This window comes from Petaurus breviceps, unplaced genomic scaffold, assembly GCF_028583685.1.
Source record: "Petaurus breviceps papuanus isolate PSGF00001 unplaced genomic scaffold, PetGlider_PUasm1.0 90823, whole genome shotgun sequence".
NCBI lineage: Eukaryota > Metazoa > Chordata > Mammalia > Diprotodontia > Petauridae > Petaurus > Petaurus breviceps.
This window is the reverse complement of record NW_027187352.1, coordinates 1,087,182-1,108,147: the sequence shown is the minus strand read 5'-3', so window position 1 is coordinate 1,108,147 and position 20,966 is coordinate 1,087,182. Positions and strand designations below refer to the sequence as shown.

The window sequence follows — 20,966 nt, the reverse complement described above, 5'->3', positions numbered from 1 at the left end:
TCAGTGTAACAAACACTAATTAAGTACTGGGTTTATCGTTTATTAAGTGCCCAGGATAAATGGAAACCCAAGATATAGTCAGTCCTTGCCCTCAAGGAGCTTACAATCTAATGGGGAAGACAATGTGTAAATAACTATACCTAGAAGATGTACCAGTCAATCAATAAACATTTAATAAGCACCTGCTGTGTTCCAGGCACTGTGCTAAGTTATAAGGATATAAGAAAAGGCAAAAATGCAGTCCCTGCCTTCGAGGACTTCATATTCTAATGGGGGAGGGGGGTTTAGCAATACCCATATACTTAAAAGATAGATCAATTAGCCAATCAACAAACATTTAATAAGAGCCCATGTGCCAGGCACTATTGATATATCAATCACTCAGTCAATAAATGTTTATTAATTGCATGTGTGCCAGGTACTGGGCTAAGTGCTGGGATACAAAAAGAGGCAAAAGACAGTTCCTGTCCTCTAGGAACTTGCAATCTAATGGGGGAGACAGTATGTAAATAACCATATACCTAAATGATAATGTTGTTAAAATGGAAGGCAATCTCAGATAGAAGGGATTGGAAATGGAGAAGGCATCCTACAGATGGTGAAAGTTAAATCTTAAAGGAAGCTAGAGTAGCTGGAAGCTAGTAGTCAGAGGAAAGGAGGGGGAACCTTCCAGGCCTGGGACAAAGCTAGTGCAGATGTGTGGAGGTGGGAGATGGAATATATTGTGTATGAATAGCAGCTTAGTGAGAGAGATGGCATCGGGGTCTTTCCTTTTGGGTCTGTTTTTTTTTTTTCTTTTTGGAAGGGGGAAGGCAGGGCAATTGGGGTTAAGTGACTCGCCCAAGGTCACACAGCTAGTAAGTGTGTCAAGTTTCTGAGGCTGGATTTGAACTCAGATCCTCCTGACTCCATGGCTGGTGCTCTATTCACTGTACCAACTAGCTGCCCCTTAGGTCTGTTTTCCATAGATACAATGTCATAATGGACTTAGACTCAGGAAAAGGTAGGTTTAAATTTTGGCACTCACTAGATATGTGATGGGGGCAAGCTCCTTCCTATCCTTTCCTCCAAAATGATGATAGCTGCAGTGCCTGCCTTATCCAAAGGAATGCTTCTAAAGTGCTCTGGAAGGTTCCGTTTTGATGTAAATGTCAGCTATTCTAAAGTTAGCGATGATTCCTTTTCATTCCCTCTTTTGGATATCTCCTGTCTATCTTGTCTCTCTTGTTTGTATGGAACTGGTGGCTCCTTGTCTCCCCCACTGGGGCAGAGATGGTCTTTTATAAACTTCATTTGTATCCTATTCCCTTAACATAGTGCCTGGCATACAGCAGGTGTTTAATAAATGCTGGTTGCCCTGCCTTGCCTTTGGGATGATGAGGATAGCACCATGACTTAACATGCCTGAGCTGATCCTAGCATTTATAGAGCACTTCAAGATTTGCAAAATGCTTTGCATATATTTTTTCTTATTTTATCCTTCGGACAACTCATGAAGGCAGATTGGTTAAGTGGCTTGCCCAGGGTCACACAGCTAGTAAGTATCTGAGGCAGGATTTGAACTTCGGTCTAGTACTCTAGCTATTGCACCACTTAGATTCTCCTATGACATATAGGTAGTAATATTATTAACAATAAAATGAAGAACACTTTTAAAAAATTTATTTATTTATTTTTAGTTTTCAACATTCACTTCCCTAAGCTTTTGAGTTCTAAATTTTCTCCTCCTCCCTCTCCTCCCCCCTCCCTAAGACAGTAAGCAATTTGATGTAGGCTCCACTTATACATTCATATTAAACATTTTAACATTAGTCATGTTGTAAAGAAGAATTAGAACTAATGGGAAGAACCATGAGAAAGAAGAAACAAAACAAAATAACAAAAAAAAAAAAAAGAGCAAATAGCATGCTTCTATTTGCATTCAGACTCCAAAATTCTTTCTCTGGATGTGGATGGCATTTTCCATCATGAGTCTTTTGGAGGTGTGATCCTTGCATTGCTAAGAAGAGAGGAGTCCATCAAAGTTAGTAATCTCACATTGTGACTGTTACTGTGTACAGTGTTCTCCTCGCTCTGCTCACTTCACTCAGCATCAGTTCATATGTCTTTCCAGGTTTTTCTGAAGTCTGTCTGCTCCTCATTTCTTATAGCACAATAGTATTCCATTACATTCATATACCACAACTTGTTTAGTCCTTCCCCAATTCATGGGCATTCCTTCTATTTCTAGTTCTTGGCCACCACAAAGAGAGCTGCTATAAATATTTTTGTACATGTGGGTCCTTTTCCCATTTTTAGGATCTCTTTGGGACACAATTCTAGAAGTGGTATTGCTGGGTCAAAAGGTAGGCACAGTTTTATAGCCCTTTGGGCATGGTTCCAAATTGCTCTCCAGAATGGTTTGATCAGGAAGAACACTTTTCCTGTCACACCTTAAGGCCTACAAAGAGTTCTTTTGGTCACAGCAATCCTGTGAGGCAGATAGTAGAGGCACTATTGTACCCATTCTACTGTTGGGGAAAACTGAGGTCCAGAGAAGGGGAGAGAAGGCCCAGGGGCGTGCAGCCAATAAGAGATAGTACCAGAGTCTCCTGACTCTCTAAATTCACTACTCTTACCACTGCCTCACATAGCACCTCCCTGAGATAGTTGATGACTGAGCAGTAACTAGGAATTCTTTTTCCTGGGGCAAAAAATCCAGTTGTAGGGTAGACAGGCAGAGCATAGTTCAACTGGTGGTGCAATTGGGCCTGGAAAGCCTGTCTGATAAGTTGTATCCTAGAGACAGTAGCCTTGTTGTGGTTTGGGGCAGACAGATGGAAGGATAAGGGTGACATGATGGTCATGGGACCTCAAGCATGGTGACCCAGGGGTTGAACAAGAGGACATTTTTACTGTTCATCATGGACCCAAGGAAGACCAGCAGAAGGGAAAGAAGGGCAGTTCCTGGATGTTGGCTTCCTGGGATAAGGCCCTGGTTGCCACACCCTAGTTGTGGCTCTGGTTGATGTCTATTTCTATATTGTTTTGCACATGCTGCATTTAATATTGAACCCCTGCCATTCCCCAATACCCTAGTCCTTCAGCCCAGGCTGAGCCCTTACTCCATTCTTGCTGCCCTTGGCCCCTTTTGCAGTAAGGTCTGTCCAGGCTGAGTGGCATTAGGTCACCTCTGACTGGCCTCCTTCAAGTGTGAGACCTCGGGTAGAGGGCAGAGTGGGCCCAGGGCTGACACTGCCTTTATTGCTCAGTCTGCAGCCAGTGAAGCTGATGGGATCTTAAAGCCCAGAGGAGATGGTACCCATCTCCTCTGCCCTTTTCTGACCACATCTGAGCCTGTGCTTAGTTTGGGGCATCATCCTCTAAGCCAGAGGGCATCCAAGAGGGGACAAGGTCTCAAGTTCATGCCATATGAAAAGATATTTAAGGGGGGGAATGATTTTGTTCTTCCAATATTTGAAGGTTGCCACGTGGGAAGGGAAAGCTTCTTGCCCTTCTTGACCCCAGAGGGTGGAATCTAAGGACAGTGAGAAGTAGCAAAAAAGGGAAATATAACCCCGAAGTAATAACAGACTTTCCAGCAATGAGAACGTCCTTAAAATGGAGTGGGCAGCCTTGGGAGGTGTGGACTTCCCTTGTTCTGAAAGTCTGCAAGGCCTGGCCAGACGGCCACGTGTTTGACAGGTTGTAGAGGGGAGTCCTAGTCAGGTTTGGGTTGCACAGAGACTGTGATTATTTCCTGGGTTTCTTGGTTTCTCAATGTCTCTATATGTCAGGGTCTCTGACAAAGCTTCCTCTCCTGTCTCTCCTCACCTCTTTTTGTGTGAGTTCAGTCCGTGGTCTAATCTACATTCTTGGCCTTCTAATTTCCCTCCATTCCTCCTCTAGCTCCAGTACCAGACCTGGACCCTTCACCTGCCCCCTTCCAGGGCTGTCCCACTAACCTTGGATTCAAAAGCCTTCCTCCGTGGACCTCTGTCCCTGCGTTCCCACCTCTGGGGCTATGGGGCCCCTTGTATAGTCTCCAGCCATCCTTAGTGGCCAGGTAAGTGGTTGGAGGAATGACCTTTGGGAATGCGGGGGTGGGGGGGTGTCCTGCTGTGGCAGGAGGCGGGGAGAGGTCTTCTTACGTGTGTAGGGGGAAAGAGGTGGCAGAGGGAGGATGGCAGTTCCTGGGAGGAGGCCTTCCAGGAAGGGGCTTTGAGCTCTATGTTGCTACCTTAAACTTCCCTCTCTTACTCTTGACATCCCTCCCTTCATACTTATTCTCTCTTTGAGTCTTGCCTCTTTCTCTATGTTACACTGTCTCTGCCTGCCTTTCATTTAAAAAAAAAAATTTTTTTTTTTTATTAAGCTATTGGGGTTAAGTAACTTGCTCAAGGTTACACGGCCAGTTATTTCTGGGTATGGTGCTGAGTGTCTGAGCCCGGGATTCGCTCTCCAGGTCATCCCAACACTGGAGCCGGTGCTCTTACTTGCTGAGCCACCTGGCCGCCCCTAAGCAATTGGGGTTAAGTAACTTGCTCAAGGTTACACGGCCAGGTGTTTCTGGGTGGGTGCTAAGTGTCTGAGCCCGGGATTCAATCTCCAGGTCTTCTCAACACTGGAGCCAGTACTCTTACTCGCTGTGCTACCTGGCCGCCCCCTGCCTTTCATTTTTTAAAAAATAAATTTTTATTTTATCTTTTGTTTTCATGTATCTACATTTCCTACTGTATCCCTCTCTTCCCTATAATAAAGAATTTTTTAAAGAAGTAATAATTTGGAAAAAGATCAGCAAACTTGACATATAAATAAATAAATACACCACACACATACACACACACACACACACACACACACATACACACACACAGTCCCATGGCTCTCAGCTTCTGTAAAGAAGCAAAGAGGGGTCCTTATCATTTCTTCCTTTCTCTTTTTCAGTTTGTGGTCTCTACCTGATTTTATGGTGGCATTCCCCCTATCCCTTAGCAGGTTTGGGGCTGCTCCTCCTACATGAGGTAGGGGTACAAGGCCTTCAGCCCCATTTCTGAGTTCCCTTCTGCCCCCTGACTTGGCTTTGATTTCTCTTTGCATGCATGTGTCTGGTTCTAGGTGCAGGTGGGGATGAGCTGAGGTTCCTGTTGATCTGCCAGTGCCCCTGCTGCCCTCCAGGCCATGGCGGAGGAAGTAGGGGCTGCACTGCCTGTGCTTGAGTGGCTGCGGGCATTGCATCTGGAGCAGTATGCTGGGCATTTTGAGCAGTATGGGCTAGTGTGGGCAGCTGATTGCCGGGGCCTGAGCGATGGACAGCTCCTCCACATGGGCGTCACGATGCCCGGGCATCGCCGACGAATCCTATCTGGCCTCCAACGGGCCTATGCCCCTGCCTCTGAAGAGCCCCGCGGACCTGCCCCTGCCCCAGCCCCTCGGGGACCTCCCCGCCCCGTGCCTGCCAAGCGCCATGTCTTTCGTTCTGCCCCAGCCCCAGATCCATCCCTAACCCTAGCACCAGCCACAGCCATGGTCCCAACCTTGGCCCCAGCCCCAGACCTATCCTTAGCCACAGCCACTGTCCCATCCCTGGTCCCAGTTTCAGCTCTAGCCTCAGTACCAGCCTCAGCCTCAATCCCAGCCCCAGCCCCAGCCCCAGCCCCAGCACAGACCCCCACCTTAGTTCCTTCAGCTTTTGCCCCACCCATCCCTCCCCGAAGGAGTTGCCGACCTCCCGCCCCCTTTGCTTCTCTGGAGCCTGGCCCATCCAAGGCCTCCGTGCTGCCTCCACTGCCTGCCAAAAGACACCAGGTGGAAGTCAGAGCACCCTGCATTCCACCTCGGAGCAGCCCACCCAAGCCTTTGGTGAGGTAAGGAGGAGAGCTGTGGTGGGGGAGGGTGAGTAGGATATAGCTCTGGTCTCAGGGCTGCTGAAAGGGGAGACTGGCCCCCCAGCCTTGGTAAGCTTTTGGACTGAGATGAGGATATGACTTAAGGCTTTAGCGACTCAGATCAATTCTAGGGAGAGGTAACTTTGTGAAGGAGGCAATACTTGAATATGGACAATGAAATCTGGACTACAGGAGATTTCAGTAGGTAAAAATGGGGGTGGGAGAACATTCCTGGCATAGAGGAAATGGGGAGCAAAAGCTCAAGATGGGGGAATTCTGGGCAGGCCTAGAGCCCATCCAGCTGGAGAGGAGGATCCAGGTGGCTAGAAGGAACCATGCAGGCATCTTGGACTCTCATAATCTTTTTTTTTCTTAAAAACAGATCACTTTAGATGAGTCTCATTACCTTTTTGGACAGAGTCACTGAACTGATAGGTCAGGGTAGTGGTGCCATCGATATAATTTACCTAGATTTTAGCAAACATTTGACAAACCCTCCTGTTCTCTTTGTGGAAAGAGAGACGGAGGCTAGAAATAGAGGTGAATTCCTTATTGGATGAATGGTTGGACCTCACAAGTAGTCATTAATGATTTGAAACTAACTTGGCAAGAGGTCTCCAGTGGAGTGCCCCAAAGATCTGTGCTTGGCTCTGGACCATTGAACATTTTATCATCTTGGAGAAGGCATGGATGACAGGCTTAAGCAGATCGGCAGATACCCCAGAGGTGGGAAGGGTAGGTAATACTTTGGATGAAAGTCAGGATCCCCTCAAAATCTTGACTGACTAGGATGTTTGGATGACCCTAATAAGAGGAAATTGAAAAGTAATAATATAAAGTCTTATATTTGGCTTAAAAAAAATGAACCTCACCAACATAGGTGGGGAAGGCATGGCTGGGCAGCAGTTCTGACAATGCTCTGGGGGTTTCAAGTCATCAATAGAATATGGCAGCCGAGAAAGTCTGAATGATGCCAGGTTTTATTGAGGGGAGAAGCAGGTCCAGGGTTAGGGAGCGACCAGTGCTACTGTTCTCTGCTCTAGTATGACTGCCTCTGCGTTGTTATTGCCAACTCTGGAAGGATGACGAGAAGCTGGAAAACATCCAGAGGAGGGCAGCCAGGCTGGGGAACGGTCTGAAGACCCTCCCTCGTGTGGGTTTATTGAAAAAACTGGGGAGGCGTAAACCCACAGAAGAGAAGATTTGGGGGGAGATGTGTCTGTCCTTAACTATTTGAGGTGTCTTGTGGAAGAGAGATCAGGCTTGATCTGCCTGGTCTCAAGGTGGGAGGGAGAACTAGGAGCAGTGGATGCAGAGAAATGCAGAGAGGCAGAGGCAAGATGCAGCTACAGACTTCCTAAGAGTTAGAGAGATCCCAAGAGGAATGGGCTTCCTTGGGAGGAAAAGTTGGCATAGCTACTTGTTGGTAGGAGGTGGAGGGGCTTCTTATGCAGATAGGCTAGAGGACTGCTCTTCTGACTCATAGGTCATGCATTGTTCTCTGAAGTACCCATTGGCATTGGGAAAGTGAGCCCAATGGCAGTGTGACTGATTTTTTAAAATGCCAGGCTTGTGTGATCAGTAGAAACCTGGTGAAGCTGCTCCCTTGGGCGGACAGGGCAGGCCCAGTGTTTCCCTTATGCTAGTATTTTCTTTTATAGTCTCTTTGTGGGTAGTGGTGAGGCAAAACACGTTCCAAGTAGGGGATGGATGTGGTTAGAAGTGGGCTGTGGAAGGTGCTCATGGCCCCTGTGTACAGAAGTCTGGAGGAAGGGAAGGTACTGTGAATCTTTCAGGGGTAGAGATGGTAGAACTGGCAGGAGCCATGGGATCAGCTAGTTAGGGATGAAGAGAAGGGAATAAATGTTTGCCTCAGTCTTTTTCTGTGTCTGACTTAATGGCTTTCTCTGTTTCTCTCTCTCTCAAAGTTATAAAGGTTTATTCATTGAAATTAATTTAACTGAAAATGTTAACTGAACAAGGTTAGGTAGTCAGATTTCCAATTTTATGTTTTTCGCAAAACATTTCATTTTAGCAAAAGAAAGCAATGATTAGTCAGATGAGAAAAGCATAGTAAATGGCATAGAAATCTAAGCGTTCCTCTATAACTTACTGGCAAGTTCTTTTTTTAGAAAGCTGTGTTCACAGTTAAAGTGCTTCCACATATACCAACTAATTTCATCCTTATAACAATCTTCCCATTTTACAGATGAGGAAATGGACTTAATAGTTAAATCTTTAGCCCAATGTCACACAGCTAATAAGTGGTGGAGCCAGGTCTTATTTTCTCCCTTTTTTCTCTGTGTCTCCTAATCTCACTCTCCCTTTTGTGTCTGTCTCCCTCCTTTCCCCTTTGTCTCTTCATTCCTGTCTCTCTTTTTTCCTCCTCTTGTATTTTCTTCATTCCTCCCTGGGTCTCTTCATTTCTCTCAGCCTGTCTGTCCCTCTCTCCATTGTTCTCTGTATCTGTCTCCATTTCTTTCCCCATTTCTTTCCATCTCTCTCTTTGTCTGTCTGTCTGTCTGTCTCTCTCTCTTTCTCTCTGACTTTGCCTTTCTCTGTGACTGGAGGTCGGAGACTGGAAGTGGAGAGGCCAGTGAGGAGGTTTCTGCCTTGGGGGATGAGGCCCATGAGGATGGAGAGGAGGGGAACTCTAGAGACCCCGGGCGGGGAGAAGGAACAAGGCCAACCTGCGGGCTGATGGGACTTTGGGGGACTCGCCGAGATGGTGGCCAAGGCCAGCAGAGGGAATGGTGGGAGTGCAGGCCTGGGCTCCGTGTGAGGTTCTAGGTTCCCCTAGTCCTGGATTTCTCCAAACTTCAGTTGGAATCCCACTTTTTCCCTAAGCTTAACTCCAGTCATATACCTTATATGCATGTACGTATTTTTCATGCTTGCCTCCCCTTGGGATGTCAACTCTTTGAGGACAGAGACAGTGTTTTTGCCTTTCTTTGTACTCCCAGTGCTTAGCAAAGTGCCTGGCACACAGTCAGAGCTTAATAAATGCATGTTGACTGACTGACTTCCAGGAATGGGAGAGCAGGGAGTGAACCAGGCTTTTAAAGGATCCAGTTCTGTCTTTGGTTCCATGGCTCCCTCTAGTGGCAAACTCTGGCCTAACACTTCCCTACCCAAGTGCAAGATTACATTTACCCACCCCTCCAATATTCCCCGTCCTAGGGGCCACCATAGGCAGGGGAAGAAATCTAGTCTGGTTCTTGGGGTACCTTCTAACATGGATGAAGACACAGGGCTAACACCCAGGGAATAGACAATCAGGAAGGACCAAAGAAAATCAAGAGCCAGAACTTATAAAAGCCCTAGAAAGGGGTGACCTCTGTGGTCTGGTTCTGGGAAGATTGTCTGGAGGAGGCAGAGCTTGAGCTGGCCTCTGAGGATTTAGGAATGTATGGAGAGTAGGGAGGAGGGACAATACTGTCTGACTGAGAGATGGTCTCTGGGTGTTTGGAATTTCTCTGATTTGGGTCAGAGGGAAATGGGAGATAGGGTCTCTTCAGGGCTACTTCATTGCCTTCTAAGCCTTCCCATCACAGATATACCCTGGGATTGATCGTAGATGGGGTAGGAATGACAGACAGCATGAGGGATGGAGGCTGGATCCAAGGCTGGCTTTCTGATTGAAGGTGGGAAATGCCTGGATGGACAGTGGGGCAGGGATGTAGCTGTTTGCATAGAGTGCAGAAAGAGTCCCTCAGGGATAGCGGCAAGGATAAGATGACCTCTAAGGACTCTCTCCCTCTCTCTCTCTCTCTCTCTCTCTCTCTCTCTCTCTCTCTCTCTCTCTCTCTCTCTCTGTCTCTCTCTCTGTCTCTGTCTCTGTCTCTCTCTTCCCTTCCTTTCTTTTCCCTCTTCTCTTCCTTTTTCTCTCTTGCTCTCTTTCTTTCTCTTCTCTCCTCCCCCTCTCCATTTCTCTGTGTCTGCATCTGTCATGCATTCTTTCTTTGTCTCTTTCTCTGCCTTTCGGTCTCTTCTGTTTTCCTCTTTTTAGCTTTTTTCATCTATTTCTTTTTTTTACCTCTTTTTCTCTTTCAGTCTCTTCTGTTTTCCGCCTCTTTATTTTTTTCCCTTTTCTCTTTTTTTACTTCTTTATCTCTGTTTTTAGCTATCTTTCTTTGGTCCTCATTTCTTTCTGAATCTGTTCTTTTTTCTCTTTCTGTTTCTCTTTTTCTCTGTCTCTCTCACACCCAGAGTCAACAAGCATTATTAAACACTGTACAAAACACTGGGAATAAAAAGAAAGGAAAAAACTAATCCCTGCCCTCAAGGAGCTCACAATCTAATGGTCAAGACAATCTGTAGATAACTAGGTCCACCCATGCTACATACAGAGTAAGTGGGAGGTAGATAGTCTTAGTGGGAAGGCACTGGAGGGAGGAGGAGGGGACTTGGTAGAAGTCTTTGCAAGAAAGTCAGCTTTGAGCTGAGTCTCACAGAAGTCAGGGGGCCTTAGCCTAAAAGAACCAGGGTCTCCCATTGCATCCTGGGTCATTTCTAGTCATTCTGATGAATGGTCACTGGACCCAGATGGCTCTGGAGGAGAAAGTGAGGCTGCTGACTTTGCATAGCCCTACCTCACTCCAATCAAAGTCACCTGCAGGTCATGTCATCATCTCCCTGATGTCATGGTCCTCTTCGAGAATGAAGGACAAACACAAGAACATAACCACAAGCAGAAGTCAGGGAAGCTTGGAATGGAGCAGGAGGTGGAGAGGGGGAGCACTCCAGCCTGGGGGTCAGTGAAGATGAAGAGTCTGGAGAGGGAATGTCCTCCGTGGGAACAGTGGCAGAGCCAGTGACGCTGCATCCTTGAGTTCCCAGAGGGGAGATAGGCGTGGGAGGCCTGGGAAGTGAGGAAGGGCTTCTGTCAGCAGTGTTTTCTCTTGGAGGTGATTGGGAACCACTGGAGTTTATTGAGAAGGGGCTGACATGGTCAGACATACACTTCAGGAAAATCACCTCAGCAAATGAGCCAAGGCCAGACTGGAGTGGGGAGAGACGAGGCTGGGACACCACTTACTACAACAGGAAAGCTATTCCAGTAGTCCTGCTTCGAGGTGATGAGAGCATGTATGGCATGGTGGCCGTGTCAGAGGAAGGAAGAGGGGACATATATGAGAGATGTCATAAAGATAGAAACAACAGATCTGATAATGAATAGTGTGGGAGTCACAAATGCAGTGTTTCAAGGGGAATGGTCCTCAGAAGGAATAGACTTGTTCTCCTTGGTCCCCAGTTTAGAACTAATAATAATAATATTACATGTTTATATAGCTCCTATTGTGTGCCAGGCACTGGGCCAAGTGTTTTACAAATATTATTTGATCCTTGCAGCAACCATGGGAAGTGTTATTATTATCCCCATGTTACAGATGGGGTAAACAGAGGTTGAATGTCTTGTCCAAGGTCATACAACTAGTAAGGGTCTGAGGCCAAATTTGAACTCAGGTCTTCCTGAGTCCAGGCCCAGAATGCTATCTACTGTACTACCTAGCTGCCAGAGCAGTGGGAAGAAATCACAAAGGGGTGAAGTTTGGATCAACATAAATAAGAACTAACATTTAATAATCACCTACTATGCACCGAGCTCCATACTTGATACTAGGGAAGATACAATTTAGATGAGGCCCAGTTTCTGGCTTGTAGAATGTATAACCTAGTAGTAAGGATGAAAACATGGAGAGAGAAACAGACTACGTTAGACCATGACAATTCACTTTACAGATATTAATGAAGCACCTACTGTTTGCAGAGCCCTGAGCTGGGGGAGATGAAAGGTTGGATGAGGCTTAGTCCCTGTCCTCATGGAGCTTGAGGACTGGTAGGACACAGATAACCTAATATTAGGTTAGGTAAGTGCAGCACAAATGTGCAAACTAATTACTGTTGAGGTTCACGGTGGCGGGGAGGGGCATAAAGAGGCTTCATGGAGAAGGATGGTTGAGCTTTAAAGGAAATGGAGGCATTCAGCAGCTGAAAAGAGCTTTAAAGGAAGGCACAGGCTGATTAGGGAGGCATAATCAAAGGAATTCTTTAATAAGGCAGCTGGTGGTGCAATGGTAAGAATTGGCTTGGAGTCAGAAAGTCCTGAGTTCAGATTCAGCCTTAGACACTTATTAGCTGTGTGAACATAGGAAAGTGACTTCAGCTCTGTCTGCCTCAGTTTCCTCAGCTGTAAAGTGGGGAGGATAGTAACACCTACCTCCCAAGGTTGTCGTAAGGATGAGATGAGAATAATATTTATAATGTTTTTAGCACAAGGCCTGGAATGCAGTTGGCCCTTTATAAATGCTCGTTGCTTTGACTTGGCTTGACTTGACCCTCAGGTCCTCTCCAACTCTAGCACCATGATCCCAAGAGAGGGAGGGGAAGGACGAGGGGGAAGCCTTGGAGACACTGTGCCTGGGGGGACTTCAGAGGTCCCTTGGTCAGCCTGACCTCATCAGGGATTCCCTGATGACATCCCTGGCTCATGGTTTTTCACCTTCCACTCTAAGGCCTGAAAAGCCCCAAGGCTGCCCTTTCCTCCCCTGCATGGCTCTGCTTCGTAGGAAGCTTTTCTTCATGTTGTGCCTTAAGTCTTCTCCTTTTCAGTTTCCACCCATTGCTTCTATTTCTGCCTTCTAAGTCCAAGCACACAAGCCATATCCCTCTTCTATGTGACAGGCCTTGAGTGCCACTGCCAACTCTGTCTCCCCCACCCCCACATCCTCGCTTCGCTAGGCTAAATGTGCCCAGTTCTTTAAGCCAGGCCAATCTTCCCATATGTAATCTCCAGTTCCCTCCTCTGGACCTATTCCAACCTGTCAACGTCCTTAAGTTGTTTCTCCCAGAACAGAACACAATGCTGCCTGTGTGGTCTGACCAGAAATCCTGGTGCCTCCACTTATCATCTGTGTGATCTTGGGCAGGTCACTTCCTTTTTTTGGAGGGGGGGTGGTGTGCTCCATTTTTTTCATCTGTAAAATGAGATCATTGTCTTGAATGATCTCCAGATTCTCTTTCTGGCTTTAAATCCTATGACTATGTCCTTATCCTGTGGATTAGGCAGAGAAATGTAGGTTGGATCATGGCACAGCAGTGGATGTTTGTGGTCATCAGTTAAACAGACGATAAGGGAGGATGGCAGGGTGATTGTCCTTCTGTTCTCAGACCCAGTTGGGATGATGTTGTTTAGTTGTGGTTGCCCCATTTTGGCATGGACATTGACAACCTGTTGTGGACTCAAAGGAGGCAGACCACAATAGGAAGGGGATTGGAAGCCATGGCATTTGAAAGCATTGGGGATGTCTAGCTTGAATAAAAAACTTTGGGGGAGAGATGAGTTGTCTTTGAAGTTCTTGAAAGGCCACCATGTTGGAAGAGGGATTGGATTGACTCAGGGCAGAACTAGGAGCAGAGAGGTAGTAATGTAAATTAAACCCCACCAGCAATTAGAGGTGTCCACAATTGGCCTGGGATGGAGTGAGAAGATCACTTGTTGAAATGGTGTTTGTTATGTGGGAGAACAGTGGGCCTGACACTTCCTCCTGGACATTTTTGCTCCCTTTCCTAACTTAGCTGGATTGAATTGCCTTTTTTTGGCGGCTAAGGTCCACTGGTGGCACACCCACCCCCAGAGCTTTTCACACATTCTGTTGTTGACCATACTCTTATAGGCTATTTTTGTGAAAGACTTTTGACCCTGGAGTCAGAGGACCTACGCTCAAGCCAACACCACTTAATGCCTTTATGACTGGGTGACCTTCAATTTCCTGCACCTTGCTTTCCTTGTCTGTAAAATGAGAGGGTTGGACTAGGCAGTCTCAAAGGTCCCTCCCATGACATGCTCATTAAATCTGCCTTTCTCCAAATCACAGATGTAAATATTAAACTAAGTAGTGCAAAACGCAGATCCTTGAGGCATTCCACTGGAGACCTCCTTCCAAGTTTCCTCATCTGTAAAGGGAGAGAGTCAGACTCAGTGACCTCCCTGGTCCATTCTAGCTCTAATGCTATGATCCTAGGGTCTGAGCCTGGCCACTCACCTGGAAATGCACCCATCTCTACCTGTACTGTCACCCAGCCACCTCTCTCCACCTTGTCCAAAAGGAGAATAATCGTAATGGTGATGATAGCTCATATTAAGGTCTATAAAGCTCTTGATATACTTTGTTTCCTTTGATCCTGATGACAACTCTGAAGTAGGTGCTCTTAGTACTGCCATTTTACAGAGGAACAAAGTTCTCTTTACAGAGTCTGAGCAAGGTTCTGGGACTTGCCCAGGGTTTGCTGTTGTTCAGCCATTTTCAGTCACATCTGACTCTTCATGACCCCGTGTGTGGTTTTCTTGGTAAAGACACCGAGTGGTTGGCCATGTCCTTCTTCAACTCATTTTACAGGTGAGGAAATTGAGGCAAGCAGGGTGAAGTGACTTGCCCAGGGTCACACAGCTAGTGAGTGTCTGAGGCCAGATTTAATCTCAGGAAGATGACTCTCCCTGACTTTAGGCTGGGCTCTCTATCCACTACACCACCTAGCTGCCTTGCCCAGGGTTCCACAGGCAATAAGTGCTTGAGACAGGATTAGAACTCGGGCTTTCCTTTCTTTATCCACTATAACTTAACCACAAGGTTGTAAACAAGGAAACCTAGATGAGTGGTCAGAAGGGGATCCAGGTTTAGGGAGGAGGTTAATGGGCTCAGTTTGGATGTGTTGAATTTGAGGTGCCATTGGGACATCCCTATGGAGCTGGGAATGCAGGTGTGGAGCTCAGAAAGAGGGCAAGGCCAAAGGGACAGCCCTGAGCCCTCAGCATTGCCTTGGATCTGGGAGAGTCATGTGGCCAGATGACTGGAGCTCGGAGCCTGCAATCAGAGAGCCTTGGTTCAGACCAGGCCTCGGAGGACACTCACTGACGATGTGACCCTGGGCAGGTCATTTTGCTTCTATATACTTCAGTTTGTTTCCCCAACTGTAAAATGGGGATAATAATAGCATCTGTCTTCCTAGGCTGTTGCAAAGATCAAGTGAGATCATATTTGTAAAGTGCTTAGAATATTGTCTGGCACATAGTAGTTGCTTAAATAAGTATGTCCTCCCTCCCTCCCTCCTTCCCTCCCTCCCTCCCTTCCTCCCTTCCTCCCTTCCTCCTTTCCTCCCTTCCTCCCTTCCTCCCTTCCTCCCTTCCTTCCTCTTCCCAACATCCAGGGCCATCCAGTACTACAGTGGGCTACATCAGTAGGAAGGGAGCCTTCTGTCCCTAGATGTCTTCATGTAGAGGGTTGGTGGCCACTTGTGGGGTGTAGGGTAGGTTATAGCTGGGACTGATGATCTCAGTAAAGGCTGGTTGAGATGCCCTCTGAAGTTCCTGCCAGCTCTGACTTCACTGGCTGTGAGGTCACGGTTAAGGCAGCTCATGAAAATCTGTGTGTGTGTGTCTGCCTGTTCTCTGTGGGGGGAAGTGTGGAGAAGAGGAGGGTCGTTCTCCATCTGTGTTTCACTGTTTGCCCATCTGTGCTTGCATATGTGTCCATCTGTGTGTGTTTGTTTTGACAATAAGTGCTGAAGTAAACTTGGGATAACACCTTGGGCCAGGAGCCTCAGGTATCCCCAGGCTCAGAGCTCAGCCTGATGGTGACCTGGGGTCAGGGACCCATCTAGCTTCAGGTATTTCTGTCTGCTCAGTGTGTGTGTGTGTGGATGTATTTCTAGGGATATAGAACTATACATTCCTGCAGAATGTCTGACAGAATAGTCAGGACCTTAGAGACCCTCATTTTTACAAAGAAGGAAACTGAGGCTCAGACATGGAAAGGTCTAGCCCAAGATCTTATAGTGTGTCTGGGGAGAGCTGGGATGCTCTTTCCACTCAATGGAGCCTCCCCATGCAGATCCTGGAGAGCTGCTCCTCCTTTCCTGGGACCACCTTTGGCCCAGCCAATCCCTGGTCTCCCTCCTGGTCAGCCAGGACCGTTCTGGGAGGAGGGCAGAGGTCACATGGGGACACAGAATTCTGTGACATGGTGGAGAGCTCCTGGGCTGGGGAGCTTGGAGAACTGGCTTCTGCTTTTACTTAGGCATTTCCTTACTCTTGAGTTTCGTTTTCTCCCTCTATAAAGATAGGGAATTAGCCTAGATGTTCTCAGAGCTCTAAATGTCCTCCCAATTCCGTTGGAAAGCCTCGTCCTGCCCTAGCCAATCCCAGGTCCCCAAGTAGATGGTCACTTGTTGCTAGGGAAGCTCTGGAGAAGGTTTTGGGTCTCTTCAAGGGAGAGTCCCTCTCAAAGCCTCAGAACTGAGCTGGGGGAAAGGCGGACATCCCCAGCCTCTCGCCTTCTATTCTGGCCAGCTGTGGCAATAGAGGATGGCACATGATTGCGGAGGGGAGTGAAGGAATGAAGGATTTTGGGGGGCCTGCAGTCTGGGGGGGCTGGGGAGGAAGTATCTGCCCCAGGGGATTCTGGGTGACTTTTTTCATTTTCTCTTTGTGGGATCATGTTTTCAGGAAGTATCAAGTGGTGGAGGGGGAGAGGCGGGGAGCAGGAAGCAGGCGGAGCATTGGACGGGCATAGAGACACACAAACACAGGGGTACCTATACACACACAGAAAACAGATGGACATTCACACTTACATACTAGAAACCTCAGCCTTGAGCACCCACTAATCTAAACACGCAGACACACAGAACAGCCCCACAGACACACACAGATAGACAACACACTGCAGAAAAGCACCCACACAAACCCATGCACACTTCACAAATTCTGTTAGCCACAGCTGGCCAGAGAAAGAAAGAGGACGAAGAGGACACGTCTTGAGGGTGAGCGGGGGTGCTGTCAGTCAGTCACTTTGGGCCAAGTCCTCCAACAGAGCATTCTGGGGAGTCTGGGAAGGCATCAGCCACAGGGGCTCAGCGTGGTTCTTGTTCCTCAGGTCTCCTGGCTCTCAGGGACTCTCATTTCATTTGCATTCTCTTCTTCTCCTCTAGTCAATTCTTTCTTGACCTCAGAATTTTCTTCTCTCTTTTTTTTTCTCTTTTCTCTATCTCTTTTACCATCTCTCACTTTTCATTCTGCCTTCCTTACTCTTACTTTCTCTTTTCTTTACATCTCTTCTATCTTTCTTCAAGTCTCTGTCTCTCTCATTGAGAGGATTCTTTCTTCCTTATTCTTTCCTTTTGCTTCTCCATCTGTCTCTCTCCCTCTCTTTTCTTTTTCCTCCCCTTTCTCTCTCTCTCTGTCCCCCTTTCCTTCCTTTCTTCCTTTCCCCCCCTCTATACCTTCTTCCCTTTCCTACTATTTTCTTTCCTTCTCTTGTCTCTTCTTCTCTCTGTCCCTCTTTCTTTCCTCCCCTACTTTCCTTCTCCCCTCCCATGCCCCTTCCTGATTCTCTCTAAGTTTGTGTCTCTATAACACTATCTCTGGTGGTGTTTATCCTTCTCTTCCTGTTCTCTGGGAAAAGCTAGCTTAACATGGAGGCAGCTAGTATAGGAAGGGGAGAATGAATTATTTCTCTTTTCCCTTCTTCTCTTTCCCCACCCCACCCTTTTCCAGGAAAATGGACCCAGGCCAGGGGGTCCCTGACTCCCAGGCTATAGTTCCTGAGCTCCTGAGGAATTTCCTCCAAAGATCACTTGGGAGCATCACCCTCTGAACTCCAGGGGCTGTATGTAGCTTTATCAGGGCAGATATGGTTCCATGCAGCTGCCTCCTTCCCCCACAACCTTTCTCAGGGGCTGGTAGCTAGGATGACATTGGAAAAGTATGACTAGATTTGTTCCCCCCAGCCTGGGACTTTGAAACTGATTAATTCAACGTCTGGGTACTAGGAATACCTGGGTCAGAAAATAACAAAGCGGGGAGTTACATATGCTAGGGCCAGAGTTTTTCTGATGGGATCCAAGGCTAAAGTTTCTCCACACTTGTCATATATACACTTGGACCTGGGAGGGACATCAGAGGGAATCTAACTGGTCAGAAATCCCTTCTCAAACACCTCTGACAAGAGCTCATCCAGGCTATGTTTGGAGGCTTCCAGTGACCCTTCTAGAGCAGCCCATCCCACTTTGGGTAGCTCTGGTTGTGAATGAGGGCATGAATGGTCAGTGCAGATTGATTAATGAAAGTGCCTGGTGAAAGGGGTTCAGACTCCCGAGGGGATCTCCACAGGAACTCCTCCCCACCCCCAGGATCACTTGGGAGCTATTCCTAGAGGCTGACTTCTGGGGGCCAGAGAAGCTTGAGCTGTGCCTCGAAGGATGAGGATGATGTGGATGGGAGTTCAAAGAGCACATATGAAGAGCAAGTGAGCAAAGGACACAGTTGTTGGAATGAGCTTGGCTTATGTCGGGAGAGGATGGTGAAGTGGCCGGCTGGAATAATGAGTGTGTGTACCTGGGAACTGGGAGAGAAGGGAGATTGAAGGCAGGATCCAATAACAGCACTGAGGAATTGAGGCTTTGGCAGGTTCCTGACATGACTGATGTGGTCAGAAATGACTTGTAGAAAGGTAACCTTGATTCCACCTATAGAAAGCTCATTGAGGGGGCTACTGCTGTCTTTAAGAGAGGAGAAACTGAGGTCTGAGCTAAGATGGGGAAGGAGTGGGGCCCAGAGGAGAGGGAGGGGAGGAGACCAGTGTCTCTATCTTTCTTCGCTTCTGTTTTTTCTCCTCTTTCTCTTCGTCTTTGAGTGTCAGTATCTCTCTACCTCTTTTTCTCTGTATACGGCAGAGGAGAGATAGGAGGAGGCTGATAGAATTGTGTGATATTTCTATGACATGGTGAAGTGTATAAAATGCTTTATGTACCTTGTCTGCTTTACAGAGTAGGGGCTTAATAAATGCTTATATAAACGAAATGATCTTTATTTGAGGCTCATAGCAATCCTATGCAGTAGCTGGTATAGTTAGAATTCTTATTCCCACCTCCCATTTTCCATAGCGCGATGGAGTGACTTTCCCAGGATCACCCAGCTTGGAATGGGCCTCTCTGAAACTTTGCTTTAATGCAGCAAGACATAGGCATGAGAGGCTGGGGTTGGAGCTAGGGCCTGGGCACCAAGAGGAAGCCTAGTTTCTGTAGGATGTCATGAACCTAATGACCTCTGGGGTCTTGTGATGCTGGGGAAGGGCTGGGGTTGGTTCAGACCAAGCTCAGAGGAAGCAGGCTAGTGCTCAGATAGAAAAGTAGAGACAGTGGAAGAGGAAGACTAGGATTGAGGAAGTAGGGTGCACTGGGCTAGGGCATAAATGAGATCTGGGGGACAGGCCCCAAGAAAACCTGTCAGATGTTTGGGGCTTCCTCTCCTCCTCAGCCGCTATTTGTTACTATAGATAGAGTACTGGACTCGGAGTGAGGAATGATTGAGTTCAGATACTACCCATGTGACCTTGTCTGAGCCTCAATTTTCTCATCTGTAAAATGGAAATAACAAAATCTGCTTCACTTGGTTGTTGTGAATAACAATGTGAAATGAAATGAAATAATGATAACATGTAAAGTGCTTTGTAAATCTTAAAGCATTCTCAAAATGCCATCTCCTTTTATTACCTCCACTCCTAACTGTAGCCACCAGGGCAGTCCAGGTCAGGGCTTGTCTGTCTAGGAGTTTGAACATCATTGTCATGAGCTCTAGATGAATGCATGAATGATGGGATATTTGGCCAGCCCCCTGTGAATCATGAGACTTCTCAGGAAGCTTTGCCCTGGGTCCTGGACTGAAGACATCTGGCTTCAGGAGTAAAGGCTGACCCTATGAGTCTTCCCCCTTGCTGAGGCTGATGGCTTGCCGTGGGGATAGCTCCCCCAGTCTGATCTCTGCTGTCAGAGTTGGCACACTGCATGGTGTCCTGCTACAGGGGTTGTGTGGGAACCAAGAGGTGTCATGTTACAAACCCTTACGGAGATATTTTAGAGCAGAGATGTCTATCAGGTAAAGCTATCTGTTACATATAAGGCCCCCTGCTTGGCAAAGAGATTACAAGGATAGCAGCATAAATGCTGCCCTCAGGAAGGTGCTCACAGTCTGATAGGCTTGTACAAGGTGGCATATGTGATGAGTGTAAAGGAGAAATCCAGACAAAATAGCCTAGGAAAATTTGAGGAGGAAGAGATCATTTTTCATCTGTGCCTGGAGGAAAGGTGAAGAAGGTGGGGTAGACTTGGGAAGGTTCCTGAGGGAAGGTGGGTCCTGAGCTGACTCCTGAAGGAAGAGATCCTTCAACTGGTAGAGATGAGGAAGGAGTGCATTCCAGGCATCCGCAATGGCAGGTGTGGTCACCTGGACATAGTAGATGGCTTGTGTAATTCCATCATCCAGTTTGCTATGAAATGAGGCTGGAAAGGGAAAATGGAGTCAGATTAGAGAGGACCTTGAATGCCGAGCTAATGAGCTTGTATTTTATTATGTAGGTAATAAAGGAGCCACTGAAGGATTCTGAAGCAGGATGGTGACATGGGCAGATCTTATGCCTCTGCCTCTGCCTCTGCCTTAGGAACATTATTTGGCAGCCGTGTGAAAGATGAATTGGAGAATGATAGGGAGACTGAAGGGGGACCAGTTAAGAAAAGAGAAAAGTTTCATGTAAAAGGTGACCGTTGGAGGATTTGAAGGAAACAAGGGATTCTCAAGAGGTGAAGAGGGAGAGCATTCCAAGCATGGGGACAGCCATTGCAAAGGCATGAAGATGGGAGATGGGTAATCATATGTAGGAATCAGTAAGGATAGTCTGATTGGGTGAACCTGCAGAGAGTGGTGAAGAGTAATGAGCAGCAAGGCTAGAAAGGAATGAGAATGTGTCCTGTTGGAGTGAGGAATCCAGTGGCACGGAAAAGTCAAGAAAATAAAGAATGAGAAAAGGCCATTCGACTTGATGATGAAGATGTCATTGGTGACTTTGGGAAGACTAATTTCTGTTGAGTGGTGAGGAGGGAAGACAAAGGATCACTTAGCATACTTCCTCTGCATGCAGGGCTCAGTGCTGGGCTTTGGGAGAAATACTGAGTCTAGATGAGGTATTCTTCTGTCTTTAGGGAGTGCAAGGTCTTAGATGGGGAGAAAATAGACACAGATAGCTTTGATACATACAATTAAATAAT

The 20,966-nt window shown here is 47.1% G+C and overlaps 1 protein-coding gene across 7 annotated transcripts in view; it reads left to right on the top strand.

The window, feature by feature from the left end:
* The window catches only part of ARAP1 (ArfGAP with RhoGAP domain, ankyrin repeat and PH domain 1), a 119,375-nt gene that overhangs the window by 42,741 nt on the left and 55,668 nt on the right, over positions 1-20,966 (top strand). For 5 of the 7 annotated variants that reach the window (XM_069070799.1, XM_069070800.1, XM_069070796.1 and 2 more), the window contains 2 exons: positions 3,889-4,045; positions 5,098-5,846. In XM_069070799.1, the coding sequence (XP_068926900.1) occupies positions 5,161-5,846 (686 nt within the window). In that variant the 5' untranslated portion in view covers positions 3,889-4,045; positions 5,098-5,160. Of the gene's footprint in view, positions 1-3,888; positions 4,046-5,097; positions 5,847-16,384; positions 16,689-20,966 lie in introns of those variants that run through there. The other 2 variants (XM_069070802.1, XM_069070801.1) reach the window with 1 other exon arrangement.